Source organism: Ostrea edulis, chromosome 1, assembly GCF_947568905.1.
Source record: "Ostrea edulis chromosome 1, xbOstEdul1.1, whole genome shotgun sequence".
In the NCBI taxonomy this organism is placed as follows: domain Eukaryota; kingdom Metazoa; phylum Mollusca; class Bivalvia; order Ostreida; family Ostreidae; genus Ostrea; species Ostrea edulis.
In genome coordinates this window covers 67025758-67048867 of record NC_079164.1, presented here as the reverse complement: position 1 = coordinate 67048867, position 23110 = coordinate 67025758, and the positions used below count along the sequence as shown (strand labels likewise).

The 23110-nt window shown below is 36.9% G+C and overlaps 1 protein-coding gene across 3 annotated transcripts in view; it reads left to right on the top strand.

Moving 5' to 3' along the window:
* LOC125646576 (steroid 17-alpha-hydroxylase/17,20 lyase-like) overlaps nucleotides 1-23110 on the top strand; it is a 31277-nt gene that overhangs the window by 7151 nt on the left and 1016 nt on the right. The window contains exons 1-5 of one of the 3 annotated variants that reach the window (XM_048872952.2): nucleotides 12188-12788; nucleotides 16211-16420; nucleotides 16614-16743; nucleotides 17681-17943; nucleotides 22930-23057. In XM_048872952.2, coding sequence (XP_048728909.1) covers nucleotides 12234-12788; nucleotides 16211-16420; nucleotides 16614-16743; nucleotides 17681-17943; nucleotides 22930-23057 — 1286 coding nt within the window. In that variant the 5' untranslated portion in view covers nucleotides 12188-12233. Of the gene's footprint in view, nucleotides 1-12187; nucleotides 12798-16210; nucleotides 16421-16613; nucleotides 16744-17680; nucleotides 17944-22929; nucleotides 23058-23110 lie in introns of those variants that run through there. The other 2 variants (XM_056157441.1, XM_056157448.1) reach the window with 2 other exon arrangements.

Here is a 23110-nt window from a genome sequence, read left to right as displayed (position 1 = left end):
TGTAAGATTGTTGAAAGCTACCATGTGAAATTCCTAATGCCTGCGCTATTTCTTCCACCTGAATTCGTCTATCAGAGTATACCAGATCCCGAACTTTCTTACACATTTCTTCGTCAGTGGCATCCAGTGGGCATCCATACCTGGCTTCATCTTTTTCCTTGCCTGTTTTACCTTTTAAATACAAGTACCGAATTATAGCACAGTACTCAACTTTAGATGAAAAGCATGCCTTTGCATCACTAGACATGTTTGACATTCAATATCGTATTAAAGAATGACTCGATACGAGTGCAATTTTGTACCCGAGTATAAAACATATATTGAAACAAGACATGAAAATCGTGACCGTTTCGGTCAATCGGATATGGAATAGGCTGGTTACTTATTGACTCGCGCTCGTAACACTGTTGTGCATAAAATCAAATGCTTCGCATCTTAGTGGTTTGCATTTTTAAAAAAAAAAATATTGTTCGTTTTGCAAAGATAACCGATCGTTTTGCAATAACGTTCGTTTGTTACGTTCCAGATCGTTAATTTTCCTTTATGTATATTTGTTCTCAAAAAGGTCCTTTGATTAAGCATTTGATGTTATGTATTAAGTTTCCATGCTCATTGAAATTATATTAAGTGTTTATTTTCTCTTATACAGTTTTTTTTTACCTTTCTGCCCACGATATATTTCACATAAGGACTTTAAAAAGTGTTTGTCCCGAGGAAGGCTTAAAATTTGATAATTTAGATTATTCATAATCGATGAGTCATAGTACTCTCTCTCTCTCTCTCTCTCTCTCTCTCTCTCTCTCTCTACGTGTGTGTTAGGTGAAATGAAATCTTGACTTATTGCATTACATTATCTTTAGTATTTTTAAAAAACAACAAACAAATAATGTTTCTTCGTAGATTATCGTCAATGCATGGACTATCCATCATAGTGATAAGGAATGGAACGACCCTTTCTCATTTAAGCCAGAGAGATTTCTACAGCCTGATGGCAGCTTGATGTCATCTACTGATCCTGTCAGAAAAAGGTACATGTGAACTACTGGAACTCATATATACACTGAATAGCATCGAAAAATAGAAATAAACATACACTAAAGATTTTTACTAAAGATGTTCATGAAAAGAACACAAGCGTACTGAAGACAATGTTTGACGTAATTTGAATATCCAATTTGTATTCTATCTTAACTTAGGGTAATCCCCTTCGGAATCGGAAAGCGAGGCTGTATCGGTGAGGTGTTCGCAAAGTCCAGAATGTTTCTCTTCGTGGCTACACTTATGCAGAGTTTCACAATCTTGGAGCCTGAGGATTGTGACCTTCCAGATCTTCTGCCGAATGATATGGAACCAGGACTGCTAATGCAACCTAAGCCCTACAAAATTCGCTTCGTTCAAAGGGGAAAATAGGTTAAATTTAGGATTTATTACAGTTACATTTGATAAAGTGATTTCGAGATTATTTAAATGTTTTTGATTGCTGGAGAAATGATAGGAAACCTATTGATGTATCAAAATCTAAACATCTTTTTATATCTTTTAACTTTCTAAAAACCTCTGCGCTCCACCACCAGAAACTATGACAAAGGAAGAAATGAATAACTTGAAAAGACCCAGTGTATCCCAATCTATATACAATATGTAGATACTAATATGTATGTGTTACATTATTTATACTGATATATGTTACCAATATTTATTCAGATAATGATAATAACAATAAAATTTATATAGCGCCTTATATAAAACCAATTACTCTAAAGTGCTTTACAAGGGTAAGAAGAGGAATAAAACAATAAAACACAGTTAAATGAAATTAATTGATATAAGATATTATATCTGTAAAATTACCAAAATAAAACATTATAATTAATATCAATAGCTAAATTTTTTTATTTTTTTTGGATTTTTTTTTATGTCGACCACTATGCAAAGTATTAGAAATCAACGAAATAAAACATTAAGAAGATTTAGAAATTTGCATTAAAACGGTAATTTAAAAAAACTTGTACTGTATAAGAAGCTTAAAAACAGGGAAAGCAATTTTTTTTATAAAGTGGGGTTTTAACAGTTTTTTGAAAACTTTAATGTTTTTGGCAACTTTGATATGTTTCGGAAGGTCATTCCACAAACTGGCTGTAACCCAACTAAATGTGCGTTCTCCAAAATACTTTGTGCGAATTTTTGGTACAGTGAGTCTCGGTGATGTTTCAGATCTTAATGGCCAAGATGGGGAATACACTTCAATGAGATATGTTACAAATGAAAACATATAACGGGAAAATACAAATATCAACTAACAAAATATGTACAGATATGTATATTGATAAGACGCCTACAGATAGCAGTTATAAACATGTACACATAATATATCTCTGTAAATGTATCATGTCGAGCCTTATTGCCCTCTACATTTGTAATGTGTTCTTGAACCCAATTGTCTATTGATATAAGAAATAGTCGAATGTTCTGTTGATAAAATTAATATGTCACATCATTCGCTGTTGGTTGTTTATCATTTGTCTCATCTGAACAATGTGGTCCTGATCTGTGTTATAAATGATAATCTGAACAATGTGGTCCTGATCTGTGTTATAAATGATGGTTGTTTATCATTTGTCTCATCTGAACAATGTGGTCCTGGTCTGTGTTATAAATGATGATCTGCTTGTCTCATCTGAACAATGTGGTCCTGATCTGTGTTATAAATGTCTCATCTGAACAATGTGGTCCTGATCTGTGTTATAAATGATGATCTGCTTGTCTCATCTGAACAATGTGGTCCAGATCTGTGTTATAAATGATAATCTGCTTGATAAATAGTATCAGTTGCAAACATTTGCATACAAAAACGACCCTCCCCTAAACGTTTCAAATTTAAGATAAATCGTGATTTCTTGTTTAGAAAAATGTAAACGATAAAAGAGGCAATCATTTCTTCCACTCTCAGAGGAATAAAAGGCAAAATCTTTTGATTTATTAAATTTCCTTTTATTGGGAGGTCAGCGAAGCTCGTTTACCGTCATCAGGAGGTTACCGAGTCTCTGTACTACCGTTCCATGAATCAACATCACGTTTTTCTTCACTAGCTTTTCCATCACCGTCACACAACAAAATCGGTTTAATTCGCTGTTTCTGTTTTCCAGATTAACTTCAGTCGGTTGGAGGGCTGAACCATTTATGTCATAGTTGCACGTCTTTGTCCTGTTAGCGTTTACGGTTATTAGGACTATCAATTTGTTCCTCTTTTTATCCTGCATTCTGTATAGTATAAAATTTATTTTGAAGCATTGAGGAAAGGCCGATATGGAGTTATTCGGGTCTTTGTTATATCAAACATCTTGGAGCAACGGGTTTCAAAATCCGACCCTATCAGAAGGTATCTGAAAAGGGTAGCCCATTATAGACACAAAATATTCTACTAACGCTGCTACTACTATTTCTACCTCTTGGTCAGGCAAACGGTAAATCTCAAACCACTTTGTAAATTATTAAATCACCGTAAATGTATATTCATTTCTTTTCCTACATTTTACAAATGGACCAATAAAATCAATATACATTCTTTCCGGTACCCCGGTATGATATTGACCAAATTTTGCTCTTGCATGAGTATTTACCTAATGTTTCTTGTTGATATTGCTTATGGGACAAAACCTGACACAAGATTTATAATCTGTGCTTATTCCAAATTAGATGTATTTTTCTTTGATGTTCCAACACTTCCTCACACTGATGTACCGGCAGTACTGCATCAGACTTGGCTCCAAATACTCTGTTTGTAAGATGATACAACTGTCTCTAATCCTTACCCATTCCTCAATTGTCCTCAAATAATACGTCTTCCACTGAAAAACAAGTTTAGATAATCAGGCACAATGACTGCGAAAACTTTCCATATGCAGAGTCTATTCAGTTCAATGTATCTGTCTTTACGCATTTCCCAGCCCCCTATTGACAGCTCAAAGTACAAAAGTGTACCAGACAGCCTGGGCACATGGTAGTGACCTTTAAAAGTACAGTCGCAACAGTATCTAGAATGGTTTAAGTGTTGCGTTGTATATTTTTTAAGTTTTATAGATTCTTAAACATTCACGAGTATGCAACTCTACAGAGGAATGGATGGTATCACCAAGGTCACTAATAACAATGCCTCGTAATTTTCTAAACCTAACAGTTTACTCTCCCTTGCTGGGTCTGATATTAAGGAGATGACGAGATGGTCACCAGCAGGATTACCATTTTTACCATGCAGCTCTGAGTACTTTAGACCCGGTTCACCATTAAGGATAGAGCTGCAATCCCTCACTATTACAACCTCCAGGATATACCTTCGTCGTGCGTCGATCTTTACTTTCTGCACCAATTCAGATCCATAGAAATTTGACAGCATCACGATTCTGCGCATTATCCAAATGGAAATTGGAATCCCCAGTAATAATAAACTCCTTTTGATCAATCACTACACTGTCCAGGAAGTGGGACAATTCATCGAAGAGGACAGAATTCCCCTTAAAAAATGGAGATGGTTGGTATATCACACGCTGGTGGTCAAATGCATGTAACTGCCATATCTACTTTAACGTTCATGGCACTCTTGTAAATGAGAGCCATTCTTACTCATCGACCATTATTTCTTGGTTTATGGATGAATTTGTAAGAGTTCCAATATGACACACTGATATGTTTCTCTACCAATACATGTAGGTCCATATCATTTAATATTATAAGATCTCAGAATAGGTCTTATTTCTCTCGGATCTGCAGTTCGGAGAGCATAGAAGCACGGGTCTCGCACAGGGAGCGGTGTGTCCTTCGATTTGTGAAGTTATTTCAATTATGTTGGTTGGGAGAAATTGCCCTCTATTAATATCGTCGGAGTTTATATGTGTAGTGATACGACTTTATATGTGTTTACGGACACGGTGTTTACCTCTAATGGTACTTAAATAAACGCCAAGACCCTGTAGTGTACACATGCTGCACTGAGATATCGTACCTTTCTCACAGCATGGAATACAGTTATCTTCTTAAAGTGTTATCTATCATCATTTTTTTTTTATCTTTCCGATTAGGCTTGGGTCATAATTGAAAACTCGCAATATTTCTGAATGTTGGTCATTTGATCTTAATTTATGTTTGAAATATGTCTGTCTAATACATCGTTTTCAACGGCTATGTTTCCTGATTTTAGCTAGTGAATTAAAAAGTAATAAACGAGAACCTCATTAATTTTCATAGATATTTTTTTTTCATTTAAAAATACTATGTCTATATGAGTCTTTGAATGTTTTATTACATATTCAAGATTATTTGATACATATCAAATAGTCCACAATTAATTAAGATTGGCTAATACAGTTCGTACCGTTTACGAAATAAACCTGGTTCGAACTATCTTGCCTCTTACAATTCCGCCTAACGGGGAACGAGTTAACTTTTCATTCTGCTCAAACCTTAGATTCAACACATTGTGAAAAATGATTTTCTTAATGACAATCCATTGCCATCAAGCTAATTTATTAACATCGTGCAATCGTATACGCAGCCAAACAATTCTTTACCAGTGCAGCAACAGGATGAAGCCAAAAAAAGGGGACAGATAGAAGCAATACCGATCGATTGGTTTTTGTTTTGTTTTGTCCATGGTGAAGATAACGAACTATGACCTATCTAATTCCTATAAGCAATACAATAAAACATCTCTTTCAACAATGGAATCGTCACCACTGTCGGCGATGGGTTGCTAAACTTTGGCCTGAGTTAGGCGTTTTCTTGGCCACTTAGCGGGGAGCCTCAGCCTCAGCGATTTTTATCGTGCCACCTGTGACTCGGACCCGCGGTTTAATTTGACGACCTGTTACAACTGCGATGGGTGCTGTGGACCTTTCTATCCTGGATCCCCACGGGACTTGAGTCCGAGACTAGGAGGGCAAGGAAGTGAAGCACGGCAACGTTATGGTACCCCCCCCCCCTCTTTTAAATGCAGGAGGTACCCATTCAGCCGGTGATGGAGGTTTAATCCCGGGCGAACGCTACTCGCCTTTCTCAAGGTCAACCTGAATAGAATCGTCACCACTGTCGGTGATGGGTTTCCAAATTTTGGCCTGTGCTCGACCGCTTTGCGGGGAGCGATTTTTATCGTGCCACCACACACGGACCTTTCTAACCGGGATCTCCACGGGACTGGAGCTCGAAACAAGGACGGCATACCAGCCAGGCAGTGAAGCACGACAACGCTGGTCCTCCCCCCTCACCTGAAGGCAGGAGGTACCTATTCAGTCGGCGATAGTCGTCTAATCTCCGACGAAGGCTACCATCCCTTCTCAAGGTCAACATGGTGAGTCGCTGCATTTATTTGATATTCCTTAATATTCACTTAGTTCAAATTCTACCGGCTGTCGTAAAGCACTCGCACAACATAGCCCATAGGGCGATACCATACTCAGACTTAGTTTGTATGTATCTTCTGGCAGCCGCCATATGTAAATTCATATCCTGGCCATGTCCTACACCACCTAATATACCTAGCATTGCCGGTGCTCTATTATTATGTATCCTAATGGCAAACCTATGGCACAATTTTATTGTATCTATTTGGCCAAAATGCCATTCATGATTCAAGGTACTTGGTTAACGTAGGTTTCATGACCTTTCGTAGGCATGGCTAGCGAGTCGGTCAAGCAAACGGCACCAGATAGTCAGATCATGCTACAAATTCCAAGGCTTGCTTACTCTTAATTCGTCCCATTCTGTAATCAGTTCATTATGTCGCGTTACTTGTATTTATTCAATTACATGTCATACACAGATGAACCTGGATAACGTTCAGGAATACCTGATTGTGCCATATCGGCACTGCATAGACCAGGGGCTCGGACCTCAACCTACCACGAGGTTCAATTTGCAATGTGGCCAACCACTACATTATCTCGCTAGGTTTACTTGCTAGGCATTATTGGGCCCAAGTTTCAGGGTAGGCATTGCTATTCACGGCCACAGGGGTTCACAGGTTTTTACTACGCACGATCACAATTTTAGGTACCAAGGACCTCACCGGTCAATTTATGCAGAGTTATTAACCCCATAGTATTTATCTATTATTAACATCTCTATGCACTTACATGGTATTCTTGCTATTTCAGCAATTTGCCTCTTTTTATTTTAATATGTAGTTTACAGATGATTCCGACAACGTACGTGACGTGGAGCGCTATATGCTATTTCGTACACACGTTTCAGGTCTGTGCTAGAACCAGCATCACAGCGTACGAGTCGCAGTATATTCTCACCTTGTCGTTCTCTGGATATTTAGCAATTTCCATAGCACAGAGACCCTAGTTCCATATCATTACTTGCATTTAATTGCAGTTTTTTGTTTCCGATAATTGTCCACAATCTCAATTTAAGTTCGGACTTGCAGATTGTTGATCGGTTCGTTGTTGTTTATTCTCAATGTCAAGCCTAACCAAAAGTTATTGTTTGGTTAACTTTAAGTCAATCACACTCCATTTCATTTTCATGTAAATAATTGACTGGTTTTGTCTCAGATGTATTCGGCGTTGAATTTTTCTTTCCATAATTCATTCAATAGGCATTTATTGGAGTTTGTATGCTTCCAGCAGTCGAGAAACCACGTCAGGAAGTGTCATGTTTTGTTATCCAACTTTTTCCGAGGAGGCGTGGCTTTGAGGGTAGAGGCTTAGGGGTGTTAATGGGCTGGGTAATTTTCGTATTTTGGCTCGAGTAATCGGTCTTAATCTTAATTCTTAGCTGAGTTTGGGTTAATTCTCACTGGCTCTGGAACGTTTGGATTAGTTTAGCAACAACCACGCTCGCTAGGTGGCGCGTCATGTTCTATTTTTATTTCTACAGGAAAAGTGGGACGAGGTTCCACCCTATTTTTTACGGGCTAGTATCGATAAACCTAGATCCTACGAATGATGCGAAGTTGATCGTTCGGATCTAAAATAGCTATATTTAGCGTATCTCACGTCATTACGCACATTCCAGAAAACCCCTTTGAGATTGAAGCGATTAAGCAGAGCAAGTATAAGTAAACATTTACTTAACGGTGAAATACGCAACAAAGAGTGACATATTAATACATTTTATGCATAAACAAATTATACTGAGGTCAAACATGGACGATAATTGCCCGTGTTCATATAGTATTTGATTGATTTAGATATCCAAGGAAAGATAACTCCCATTATTAACGTACTCACAACGTACCGGTGGTATACAATAATACAATGTTTATACATTTCTGAATGATGAGTGAATCTTTATTTTCATCAGAATCTTTTCCATCACACTCACAGACCAGGTCCCCATACCCCTACCAGTGTCAATCTGTGACTGATAGCAGTGCGGTATTTAATTTGATATAGTCTAGAGGAAATTCGAAATATGGTAGTGACATTTCTTCCTCGATGAATTAGCTGGATTTTTAACGTTTAAAGAAAAGTGGGGTATGGACTGGGGGGTTAAAAATGCTATTTGCTAAATTTTCAACAATATTAATTACAAGGCAAGGCAAAAGGGGGTCATAAAATACAGATGATGCAATTTTCACTTGCAAGTTGTATTGCCACCAGTTACACATAATTAGTGACTTACTTACAGATAAATAAAGTAACTTACAAATATTTTATTTATTTATTTATCTATCATTTCATTTCATTTGTTTTTTAGTATCATGGTTTGTACTTGAAGAGTCATCGCAATAAAGGGACATTAATTATTAGTGTTCCAAAAAAATCTGATCATGCAGTTTTTAAATTTCTGAATTTTGAAAAAATAAAAATAAATAAATAATAGATTCTGATACCACTCAGCCCCCCGACTGGCCAGAGAGTTCTGCTTCTGTCAGTTCTGATGCAACTAGCTCAGCCCCCAGACTGGCCAGAGAGTCCACTGTTTCGGTAAATTCTGATAATGATGCAACTCAGCCCCCCCCCCTCCCCCCCCCCCCCGACAGCTCTACCAGAAGTTCTCGGAAAAGACTTGCTGATGTTTGATAAATCAGTTTTCCTATTAATTTTACTTTTGCTCCTGTTCATCAGTTCATTAGGCTATGGCCCAATCTGATTAAATTTAAGATCGTTGATCCGCTCCGTATTCCTATTCCTTTCCTGTATCTGTGAAGTCCAGAGGTGAGATATATTCTTTCCAAAACAACTAAGAATGTTCATGGAACAATTCAGTATTAATTGTTTTCCTTTTCTGTTGTATGCGTTATTTCAAGAAATAACTTTCAGGTCACTTTTTAATGTGAAATGGAACATTTTCAATTTTTGACAACCTGACGGTAGGGGTGTTTAAGACACTATACCTCATTTTCTGTAAGGAAGTGGAGTAAAAGGAATTCAGAATTGGATTCAGCATACTCAAAATTGGTAATTACACCTGCTTTTTATTGTTTTGGGTAATGGTGTTTCAAGAAATAAAGTTGGGTCACTTTTTGATGCGAAATGAAACATTTTCCGTTTTAGGCAACCTGACGGTAGGGGTGTTTAAGACACTATACCTCATTTTCTATAAGAAATTGGAGTAAAAGGAATCCAAATTTGAAATCAGCATACTCAAAATTGGTAATTACACCTTATTTTTATTGTTTTGGGTAATTTTTAAAAAATGGATGGTGGTTGCTAATTAGTTTGACGAATTTATGAGGAATTTCCGGTCGAGGAAAAGTTTGATCCATTACAGTTTATTGTTTTATCTTAGAAATCGTCGAAAATGGTATTTAGCAATGTGCCATTCTGCTATCATTACCTTAGTTTTTACGGAAGTATTTGGGACTTGTAGTTAGATCTTTTTTGACGGAATTCAGACTTCAAAATTATTCTAGAATTTTTTGCTGACACTCTTCAGAATCAATCGGAATCCTTTAGAGGTATACCAGTTTCAGTTATGGGGCGTAATTTTCCTCCAGTAGGACTGGGAGATGGTTTGCTAAATTGGTGTTTGGAAATTTTGTCCAATTTTTGCTTTCCATCATAGGAGTTATTCAGAGCTGACAAGTCTTATAGTCCGCCTGAACTGCGACCACTTTATTGTTAATCTTACGTCACCTTTGAGATTACACATTTTGAAATGGTCATTTCAGAATTCAGTCTAATTTTGGTCAGGAATCCTGAAGTTTTAGCTATTCCCTTGAAAAATCCAGGAAATTCAAATAATTTACAACTTTTATAATCACTATCAAAATGTGTCAATTTGGTGATACCAGTGACCTCTTGGTTAAGTCATCATTGCTTGAGAGTACGCAAGGGGGTTCGAAGGGGGTAGCATAGAGATAAACGCTCTCCCATTGTGCCTCCAGGGGGCCTGGGTGACGGACGAGATTGCACGTCGCCCACCCCGCAGAATTGAGATGACCTTGTTGTTAATTTATTACCTTCGAGGTTACACTTTTTGCAATGATCAACTTCAGAATTCAATCTAATTACTGGTCGGAAATCCTGAAAGTTTTAAATATTCCCACGAAAATTACAGGAAATGCAGGTAATCATCAAGTTGAGAGCGATTACCGAAATGTGTCAATTTGGTGATAACTTGGTCTTAGTAACAATTGCTTGAGAGTGCACAGGGGGTTGGGAGAGGGGAGCGTAGAGATAAATGCTCTCCCCTCGCGCCTGCGGGCCCTGGGCGACGACGAGGGTGCACGTCGCCCACCCCACTGTTTAAGTGCCTCCAATTTCAAGTATGCATGAAGAAAAAAGGAAACAAACATACAAATATCAATTTTTGTGGGGGACATTGTTCCAATGTCTGTGGCGGACTGGGGAGTGCGTCTGGGTAGTTGATCACTAATTCTGCGCCAAAACCGGCTCTCCTCCCACCTACTACTAAAGCAGGGGGCAGTTATTTCACGTGTACCCTCCAGACGACCATTAAACTAGGTCAAGGGTCAGTGGATATTCATAGAAAATACTAATTTCTTGCATAAGTTGCTAAAGTTTTATTCGTGGGGCTCTCATCTAGTTCATAGCTGGGGCCACATCCACCTCCTACTAAGGGAGGGGATGCTACAGGCTGGTGCATGTTGCGACAACTGTAGGAGGGTCTACAAGCTTGCTCCGCACTTGCTAATTAAACCAGGTAGCACGCAGGAGACCGGTGAGATGCGCAGAGATCTCTACCTCCCTTAGAACGTGGGGACTCGTTCAGGCTCGGGCACCTATGTCCACATAGGGCCCCCTATATTGCCCCTACTTTGGTAGTCAAACTGGCACACTGGCCGCCTCCCCAGTTCCCCACAAAAAGTTTACATGCGACCCTTTCCACCATGTATGCAAATTTGCATCCTGTTTCTGATCCAATTAATAAATATTAAACTTGTATCACTCTTGTCATTGCAGCTGCTAAGCAGCTATGAGGGATTACAGGGCAGCCAGTTAAGCTTCGACACACCTACTGGTCTATTCAGATATTAGGTTAAGGTCACTATTCAATTCGGGTAGTAGGTCAGATGTCTTGCGGCTGGTTGTGCTGTATATTAAGTTTATTTTAGCACAATGGCTTCTCTAGGTAAATTTAACATACCCTAGGTCAGGTCATGGTCATAAAGCCAATTCTTTTATTAATCATATCATGCATCAGATCAAAGCGAAATTTGGACCTATCCGCAAACAAAACACTTGTTCTTGCTTATTACTCCACAAAATTCAGAGCTAGTATTTAAATTTAAATGTAGCATTCCACCTTACGTAACAGAGCTCGATTATCTCATTCGAAAACAAATTAAATCTTTAAATTCAAATAGCGTAATTACATGTAGGTCAGGGAAATACACCCGAGTTACATTCTTACACGGTCGCAATATGGATACGGGCGACTTAATTACTGAATAATTGTGAATTCATCGATCTATTATATGCTAAAAATAATTCATTAGTAGACGATTTCCCAAAGTTTACAGAAATAATACAGACTGTATTTAGAAGTCTTGGTTTGCAGACGACCTGTCGGTGCACATTGAAGCACTCACTCCGGTGTCATATTTATTTTTTCTATTAACGATATTTAGTACAACATATGCTAGTAATCTGAAAATTGATCGATCAAATTAATCATAAATACGAAAAATATAATTGTCCATCTATGCAAATCAATCTAAGCATTCTATACATGCATAATGCATGGGGAATGAATTTCAGTGCTGCAATGAATATGCATAATTTCACCTTTAGCTCGAATATAGGGCACCGGAAGATCATACGAAAATGGCTGCTTTGTACATATTATTCATTATAATGATCTTGTACTTCGCCTTTTCGGTTTTGAAAAGATGGCAGAAAGAGAAGAGATTTCCTGGTCCCCCGGGTAAACCTGTTCTTGGTGTGTTGTTTGATTTGGAATTGGAGAAACTCTATGTTGTGCTCGATAAATGGAGTAAACAATATGGGGATCTATTTCAGTTCACATGTCTAGGTAAAAAGTTTCTTGTCGTCAGCTCATCGGAACTCGCTCGAGATCTCTTTCTGAAAGAGCCTAATGCAACTACGACGGCTGGTCGACCTCCGACGTTTATTGGTCAATATTTTTATCGAAATAATAGTGATATTGTTTTTGCTGAATCGCCGGACCAAAATTGGACAAAGAGGAGGAAGATGATGTACCAGACTTTAAATGCCTACGGAGAGGGGCTTATGGACAGAGAAAGACAAATCACACAAAACTTGATTACTATGAAGAATGAGATCCAGTTGTTTATCGGTCAAACTGTTGATCCGAGCGATATTGTTGAAGAATTTATCCTGAACACCATTGAAGATTTAGTAAGAAAAGTGTGACTAATAATATTTTGTTGATAAATTCTTGATTTTCTGGTCTACGAAAGCGCATTACTGCCAAATGAAAAATGTTTTCTGCTAACCTTTTCCTAAAAGGATAAAAATGAATATATTCTTAGACGACTTACATGTAATAGAAGATTTATTTCTTTATATTTGGTCCCGCGGGGATCCGGGTTAGAATAGGTCCTCAGTACCCCTTCCTTGTCTTAAGAACGAGTAAATGGGACTGTCCTTCGGATGATACCGCAAAAACCGAGGTCCCGTGTCACAGTAGGTGTGGTACGATAAATATTCCTCCCTGCTCAAAGGCTGTAAACGCCGAGCATAGGCCTAAATTTTGCAGGCTTTCACCGGTAATGGTGGCGTCTCCATATGAGTGGCACAAACTCGAGAGGGACGTTAAACAATATACAGTCAATCAATCTTCATATTTGTTTAGTCGATTATCATTTGATATACAAGGTCCATTACAACTTAAACTTCATATTTTACGTTTTGAAATTTAAACATTTATCTAGGTATCTTTATTTATTTGTCGAATAAGCCGCATTTGTTAAAGGACACAACGGATGTTACTAAACTTTTTCATTTTTTCAGCAAAATTGGTTCCTTTCATTTCTAAATCTACTTTAAATGTGGTTATAATGAAATATTTTTCGTAGTTTTTAAAGTTTGAAATCGATGAAATTCAAATCTTGCGATAATATTGTAACTGAATTATCAATTTCATTATAAACGTTTCATATATTGGCATGTGGTAATTTTTTGATTGATCGGATGATAGTAAATATACAAAATACACTATGACAGCCTGCACTTGCTACCCGGTAAAAGAAAAAAACCTCACATCGTGACAACTTAAACAACCATCCAATAGATTAAAACGAAATGCAACGTGACAGTATTCATAGATGAAAGGTGAAGATAACGAACAGTGATCAATCTCATAACTCCTGTAAGCGATATAAAAAAAAAAGAGTTGGGCAAACACGGACCCCTGGATATACCACAGGTGAGATCTAATATTTATATATCGAAAAATATATATCAATTTTATTAATTTGCTGTTTAGAAGAAAAAGTAGGATTATGTATAGGATCATAGCATCGTTCTACAAAGTTTACGGGGGCATACAGAGATTTTTATTTCAAATAATTGTTTTAAAAAATTCTTGACAAGCTTAAAAAATAAAACCTAAAAGATATTCATTTCCCAAAATTTCAAAATCGTAGATTGGGGAAAGGGAACAACGTTTTTCCTGCCTGTCATATCATGCAATAATAATGAAATATTAACATTGTAAAAACGTTACAAACTCATATCTGAACACTAAAGACAACTTTATACATTGTCAGAATCGATTACAAGTATAAGAGGAATACTAAAGATATTCATTTCCCAAAATTTCAAAATCGTAGATTGGGGAAAGGGAACAACGTTTTTCCTGCCTGTCATGTCATGCAAGATATTAGACGTATTAGACGCATGAAGAAAAAAGTACCTACCATCTATCCTTCTTTGTTTAGTAAACAAGAAGTCATAAATGCATTAGATAGATTACATGAAGAATATGAAATCGATGAATGAATTAGATAGGTTACATAAAGATTATGTTTCGGTTCAAGCTGAAAATGCGTGTAACAACATTGTCTTTGTTTATAAGACTTATTAATACAACTGTATTTTAAACGAACTTGGTATCAATTCCACATTTAGTAAGCGTACTTATACTCCAACTGCCATTTCAAAAACTGAAATTCTTCAAAATCCTGCTTCAGTTTTAGACACATTTAATATCCGAGTCAATGGGTCGGATGAATATGAGTTGCCGCGAATATCAACAGCTGTGAAGGAGAAACTTCAAGCGTACTATGCCACTACACATGCCAGAAGTGGTAGATCAAATGTGGATGCTAAAAAAATTCTAAAGAACTTTTAGTACATTTGAAATAGCACAACTTTTCTTAAATCAATAATATCAAAACATATTACTTTTCAACACGTTACCTGACCATACCACTCTGATTCCACGCACAAGTACTCTGAAGTTAAAATTAAAAATCTGCTGGAGTTCCTCATTGACAATATCTTCGTAGTCTTTGGTGATCAGGTCTTCCAACAGTTTGTTGGAATTCCTAAGGGCACCGATCGTGCTCCTTTGTTTGCTCACCTGTTTTTATATTTTCATGAAGCAGAACTTATTCAAAAAACTTTCTACGTGAGAAATAATTTCTTGCTGTGGCCTTCAATCCGACATTTAGATATATCGACGACTTTTAACAATGATAACTTTCATTCATCTGTCAATTCGATATATCCCTGTGGACTCGAAATAAAAGACCCCACAGAGTTGTCCACTTCTGCTTCGATATTTTATTGAAAATAGATATTAACAGCAAACTAACAACTCAACCTTATGATAAACGGAATGATTTCAGCTTCTCCATCGTCACCTTCCCATACTTATGTAGCAATATTCCATTATTACTTGCATATGGTGTTTATATCTCTCAACTGATTCCAATCGCAGGCTACTGACAAAAGAAGTTGATGGTGCAGGGGTTTCAACAATATCGTTTAAAGTCAGAATTTCACAAATCCTATGGTCGTTATAACAATCTAATTTGTCAACACAACCTATCATTGGGTTTAATGTTGTCTGGCTTGTTTCAAACCGATTGTTAGAACGTTCTTGGCACACTGATTCTGAGTACGGATAACTCCGTGACCGGTCGTCAGGGGATGCTTACTCCTCCTTGGCACCTGATCTCACCTCTGGTATATCCAGTAGTCCGTGTTTGCCCAACTCTCTATTTTGCATTGCTTATAGGAGTTAAGAGATTGATCACTGTTTGTTATCTTTACCTTTCATTTTACTGCAATATTTTGCCAATTAAAAGTGCTCATGTACCAACAATCTGATATTCATTTTCCTCACAACCTATATCATTAAAGTAAAATGTATAAATCACTGCAAAGATGAGAAAAATGTTCTCCATTTATCCGTTATCAATGTTCACTATTTCTATATAATAAACTCGTGAAAATTTTAAGTGAATTATGTACAATATTACTTATTCTTATGGAGATATTCCAAGGCTGTTCTACTTTTTATATCTCGCACCTACGATTCAGTTATCTCGTACGCATGACTAAGTTATATACAACTTAATTATGACGTACATATGACTTGGTTAGTAATCACACCCCAAAATGTCTTTGATGCAAAAATACAATTTCCCATTTTAAAGCTATATTTGGTATAAGTTGATAAATCTAGAAATGTATTTAGCAGAAATAAATTCATCTTCAACGGCCAAGTTTAATTCAGACTTGGTATACATTGATTCAAGGGTAAACTAGGGTATGCTTTATTGTTATGTTTATACATGTCTTTATCTTAGCTGATTGGACGAAGTTTCGGTAGACACGGTCAACTTCAATCCTTGATGAAGAGATTCGATCACGATTTCAACGAAATCACAAACATGGGACATGATATTGTGTACAGTGCACTTCCATTTCTTCGGTTTTTACCGCTCCCACATTCAACAAACGTTCAAAATGTGTTGAAAATGAAGGACCAGTTAATGGACATGTTAGACAGTATGTCGGTAAGTTGAAAAACTTATCTGTTCTGTGTTCATTTGTGCACAGCCTGCCTTGTGATAGCTTGATCATACATCAGAATGAGTTCTAACAAGAGAGATAAAATGTTTTGAATTGAATCGTAGAAATGAAAATCGAATTGATCTAAATACGGAGTTTATTCTTGTTATTCAATAAATATAATTTTCCATAAAAAAGAAAGAAGAAACAGGGGACAAAGGCGTATATCAATTTCTAAAGAACAAAACCTTAGAACGAGATCCATCCGGACATCAGTGGTTTACCGACCTCCATCTTTGGTCCATGATCGTGGACCTAATCGTGGCTGGTAGGTGCCATCATATTGTAACTTTTACCTCAGCAAACGGTTTTATACAAAGAAGGTTGGTCTTTTTAAAACTTTTTACAAAAAAATGTGCAATATTGTTATTATAAATGAAAATTTTACGAAAGCTAGTGACAAGATTGGTGTGGACTGTCTCAATTAATGGACATGAACAATCATTCCAGACATGGGCAATACTACCAGCTATCACAGTTCTCTACCGTTCCATTTATCACCATACATTACCGACCCAGCTAGCACCATACATTACCGTCCCAGTTATCACCATACACTATCGTCACAGTTATCATCATACACTACCGTCCCAGTTATCATCATACACTACCGTCCCAGTTATCACCATACACTATCGTCACAGTTATCACCATACACTACCGTCCCAATTATCATCATACACTACCGTCCTAGTTATCATCATACATTACCGTCCCAACTAGCACCACACACTACCATCCCAGTTATCATCACACACCAATCTAGCTAGCACGATACACTACCGTCCCAGTTATCACCATACACTACCGTCCCAGCTATCATCATACACTACCGTCCCAGCTATCATCATACACTACCATCCCAGTTATCATCATACACTACCGTCCCAGTTATCATCATACACTACTGTCCCAGTTATCACCATACACTACCGTCCCAGTTATCATACACTACCGTCCTAGTTATCATCATACACTACCGTCCCAGTTATCATACACTACCGTCCTAGTTATCATCATACACTACCGTCCCAGTTATCATTACACACTACCGTACCAGTTATCACCGTACATCACCGTCCCAGATACTATACACTACCGTCCAAGCTATGACGCTACATTACCATTCCAGGTATTACCATGTACTTCCGTCATGGTTAGCCCATACACAATCATACAAGTTAGGGACTGATTTATTTTTTCAGGCCACTTGACCACGAGAGGAACATTACTCTCCATGATTCATATATTGACAAAACGACCGGATCTTCAGAAGTCCCTCCAAACAGAAATCGACAATGTGATTGGTTTTGCCAGAAAACCAAATTTGACGGACAGGCGGCACTGTGCATTGGTGGAATCGGTTACAATGGAAACACTTCGATTTATATCACATTCTCCAATTCTTCTCCATGCTACAACAGAGATGACAAATATCGCCGGTGTTCCTGTGGATCAAAACACAAGTGTACGTAATTCAAAGTTCGTGTGTCCAGGGGTCCGTGTTTGCCCAATTATCTATTTTGTATTGCTTATAGGAGTTATGAGATTGGTTACTGTTCGTTATCTTCACCTTTCATTTATTTACCCTGTAAATTCACCATCAATGAAAGCAACACCTAGTTCCTCATGGAATATGTCACTTGTTTCTTGGGATTCCTCGTAAGAAACTTCACTGCAAAAGAAATCTTAATGAATCTTGAGATATCCATTATTGTTATATATCTTAAATATTTTCCTACACCAATTCAATACAATTTAGAAGCAATATTTTAACTGTTAAACCAACTACACAAGTCACATGATTCTCCATCAGTGTGGTTTTTTAACACAATGACAAGATTCACTGATTTTACTGATGATCAAATACAGAATATACCTGTTAACCTATATTATCTACGTAGAACACAAAGTAATTATTGATTTTTATTTTGGATATTAGGGTCTTTTAAACTAGCAGATACAGTGATAAATTATTTCGGATTTCAAACATTTCGGTTGAGCATCACTGAAGAGACATTCTTTGTCGAAATGCGCATCTGGTGCATCAAAATTGGTACCGTAAAAGTTTTACATGCAATCAAATTGTAATGTTTTAAAAATTCATAGTCAATAAATCACGTGCATCTTGTACAATATTGAAGGTGTACGATACAACAGTTATAGACTGCGTCTTCGGACAACAGCTTTTCTGTTTAACCCTCAATCTGCTACATGTTCTAGCAATGTGAAATAAAATAGCTGAACATTGTCCTTGAACTCAGTCAATAATTGTATATAATTATTATACCCCCCGCAACAAGTTGTGGGGGGGGGGGGGGGGGGTATACTGGAATCAGGTTGTCCGTCCGTCCGTCCGTCTGTAGACGCAATGGTTTCCGGACTCTAAAGCATTATCCTTTCCACCTACCGTCACCATATCATATATATGGACTACCCATGGGATGAAGATGTTCCCTATCGATTTTGGGGTCAAAGGTCACGTGCACTGGACATCGAAGTAGCAATATGGTTTCCGGGCTCTAAAGCGTTATCCTTTCCACCTACAGTCACCATATCATACATATGGACTACCCATGGGATGAAGATGTTCCCTATCGGTTTTGGGGTCAAAAGGTCAAAGGTCACGCGCACTGGACATCGAAGTAGCAATATGGTTCGGTTTGTCATGCCATTTGTTTTTTACACTCAGAAAAGAGGTAGTTTATACCTAGTACCAACACCCTTTGGGAGATTGGGGTAAACGGGGGGGGGGGGGTATTCTTAGTGAGCATTGCTCACAGTACCTCTTGTTTTTCCTGACACCAAAATATCAAAACTTCTTACTCCATTTCTTTCTCATAAGGTGATTGGCTCTCTTTTCTCATACATTCGTTTCTCATAAGGTGATTGGCTCTCTTTTCTCATACATTCGTTTCTCATAAGCTGATTGGCTCTCTTTTCTCATACATTCGTCAACAAAATTTTCAATCAACTCTCCTGTTCTCCTTTCTATACCCTAAAAAGATTTAATATTTTGTATTAGCTGTGAAGTGTTTGTGTTGGGTTTTTTTCCATAAGATATAATGGATGGACTAGTAAAATGTTTTGCTGACTAGTGAGCATTAATAGTTGTTAGTCGAACTCCGTATATACTTGTGCTTGAAAATGTTTATTTCAAACCCTGTGCTAATAACAATAATTTCTACTAGTATCATAATCCATGCGTCAAATCAATGCATTATGGATTCACCATGTATGGTGAATAATATCACCTCACGTATTGCATAAAGCATACACTAAATAACATATTTTTATTAGCATATTTATAGGTAATAATTTAAATTACCTATCAAATTCATTAAAAAGTCATACCTTCAATATCCTTTCATTTATCGAAGGTAGGTTCAGTGTTGTTAATATATTGTTCATTTTCTGTGGGCCTCCACCAACACCATCAATCATTGCTATGAAAATAGAATTACATCCTCCAATGTTTCAGCATAAATGATTCTCATCAATAAACACATAATTATTTTTTGATTATTCCATTTTTAATGAAACAAACAAATAACTGTCAAAATTTAGCATGTCAATAACATTGTCATTGTGAAATACATCAATGAAGTTACCTCCTCAATTATGAGTATTCTGTAACTTACAATGACTAATAATCAGACCATATTATAAACAACGCTTATAGGTGCTTACCTGTCCCAGTCGTGGTATTGACACTAAAATTCGGCATTCCTTTTGATCGTCTCAACTTTTGTGTTGTTCCGTATGGGATTCGGTTTAGAAATAAGCAATTTCCACGCTGTATATACAAATTCCCACCCAACCCAAGCTTCATTTCGCCTTTAATGGATCTGCCTGTTAAATACAACGGTCCAAAGTGACATTTGGTACAGGATTTAAGGCCTTTGACGAGGACATCAAATTCAATAACTCGCCTACCATGCTGCCATCCGTCAATCGATATCTTTTTACTGTTCTAAAGTTAACTTATTCCCGGGCATCATTCGTCACATCCATTAATCTAAAATCTTTCATAGCATCAATGAAATTATTCTGAATACGACATCTTATTTCTACAAACAATGAATAACTTAATAACTGACTTTGAACTACCTTCAGTTTTTGTGGGGTTGAATATGTCAAATTACTCTTGAAGTCCTTGAAAAACAACTTTTGGATAGATGTATTCAAATCCTGGATTGAACTACAAAATGCTTGTACAAAATCAAATACTACTGCAGATACACCTCTATTTTATAATCATGATTCATATTGGTGGGAAATTTTTTTTTAATAAACAACTCTTTGACAGTAACATTAGACACATAAATGATATTATTAGAAAAGATGGTAGTTTGTTTTAGCTGTGAAAGTTTTTGTGATACTTATCCGAATGTGAAAATCAATTTCTTAGAATATGCAAGCATTATTCATGCAATAAAGCCTTGGATAAAAAAGTCTTCCAAAAACATAACTTTTGAAAAGTTGGCAAATCCATTCATTATGTCAAACATATACAATGGACTTAAATGTAGAAAGTCCAAATGCTTTTATGAACTTCTCAGCAAAACTTCCTCTGTGACAACAGGCAAAACGAGATGGGGTGAGCTCTCAGAAATAGGTAATACTGAATGGAAAATAATCAACAAAATATCTTTCATAATAACAAAAAGTAGTAAACTTCAATGGTTCCAATATAGAATACTTAATAAAATTTTAGCAACAAACTCATTTTTATTTAAAATAAAAAAGTGAACTAAAAAATGTGTACCTTTTGTCACAATGAGGAGGAAACAATAGAACATATAATATGGGAATGTAATTATTTCTAGCTGATTTTGAAGTTTACTTAGAACAGAGAACAAAATGTCAACTAGTCTTTACAAAAAAGACTTTTATAGTAGGCATCCTTGAGAAAAACAAGAGTATACAAAATATTCTCATCCTTTGGTTAAAGTATTATATTTATACAGCAAGGTGTTCTGAGAAAATTTTGAGTGTGCGTTTTGCAATATCATTTGTAAAGTTATTCTATGAAACACAAAAATTCATTTCTTATAAAAATGGTGATACTGAAAAATTTGATGCCCTTTGGAACAGATGGAACCTACTATTTTCATAGCTCTCTCTCTCTCTCTCTCTCTCTCTCTCTCTCTCATTCTTTCTTTCTCTCTCTCATTCTTTTTTTTCTCTCTCTCTCAAAGAAATAAACACTTCTGTAATTCTTTATTACATGTATATTATGAAGATATACCATGAACTATTTACAGAATGTTTGTTGAAAAACAATTGGAAAAAAAAACAACATCCATTGAAAGTACCACAAACGTGATTAATGTATGAACCTGTAACACTGAAGGACGCCGTATTTTTCTGAAACGACCCTTTCATGTGCGACCTTTCATGGCTGCCGCCATCTTGGATTTTAAAAAAGATTACAGCATTATTTATTAAAACATATTTGTTCGTAACGTGTTAAAAAACTGAGTTACCTAATTTAGTTTTGCTATAATTCTAAAAATTAATATTTAGATTTCCATCTTTAATAGCGATCAAAATTGTAAAAGAATTTTATTCCGGAGATTCCCGAGATCTCACCGATGATTACCGATAATTTTACCTCATTTATCCAATGGATACCTTAAGAGACAAACCACTGTATGCAGACAAAATGGAATATTGCTACATATATTTGGAAGTTGACGATGGAGAAGCCGAATTCACCCATTTGTCATAAAGTTGAGTTGTTAGTTTGCCGTTAGCATCTATCTTCAATAGAATATCTAAGTACGAAGTAGATGAGAATGCCTCTGTGGTGTTTTTTTTTTTATTTATTTGGAGTTCTCTCATAACTTATCTACTATTTTGAAGAACATTCAGCATCTTGCAAAAAAGCAAACTGTCTATTTTCTCGACATGATATACTAATGCATGCGTACTATTATGATATACCGTCAAACCTTAATGTACTGTCAAACCCTTTTCCCGTGGGGATCCGAGTTAGAATAGGTCCTCAGTACCCCCTTGCTTGTCGTAAGAGGTTACAAAATAGGGTGGTCCTTCGGATGAGATCGCAAAAAACGAGGTTCCGTGTCACAGCAGGTGTGGCACGATAAAGATCCCTCCCTGCTCAAAGGCTGTAAGCGTTGAGCATAGGCCTAAATTCTAGCCCTTCACCAGCAATGGTGACGTCTCCATATGAGTTAAAAAAAAATTCTCGCGCGACCATGTGTACCACCATTCGTACGATCATCGAACACCTATCGTACGATGATCTTTCACCAAAGTGCAGTATACGATTGCAGGTGGAGATCGTGGCAAACATTGCAGACTAATCGTACCTCGGCAAATTTGCCATCAATCGCACGATTCAGAAACTGTGCGATCCAGTGTGACTGAGGCTTTCCACAACATTTTAGAATCAATCGTTCATAAATCCAATTATGTTTCTTCGTAGATTGCCGTCAATGCATGGGCTATCCATCATAGTGATAAGGAATGGAACGAGCCTTTCTCATTTAAGCCTGAGAGATTTCTACAGCCTGATGGCAGCTTGATGTCGTCTACTGATCCTGTCAGAAAAAGGTACATGTGAACTACTGTAACTCATATATACACTGAATAGCATCGAAAGAATA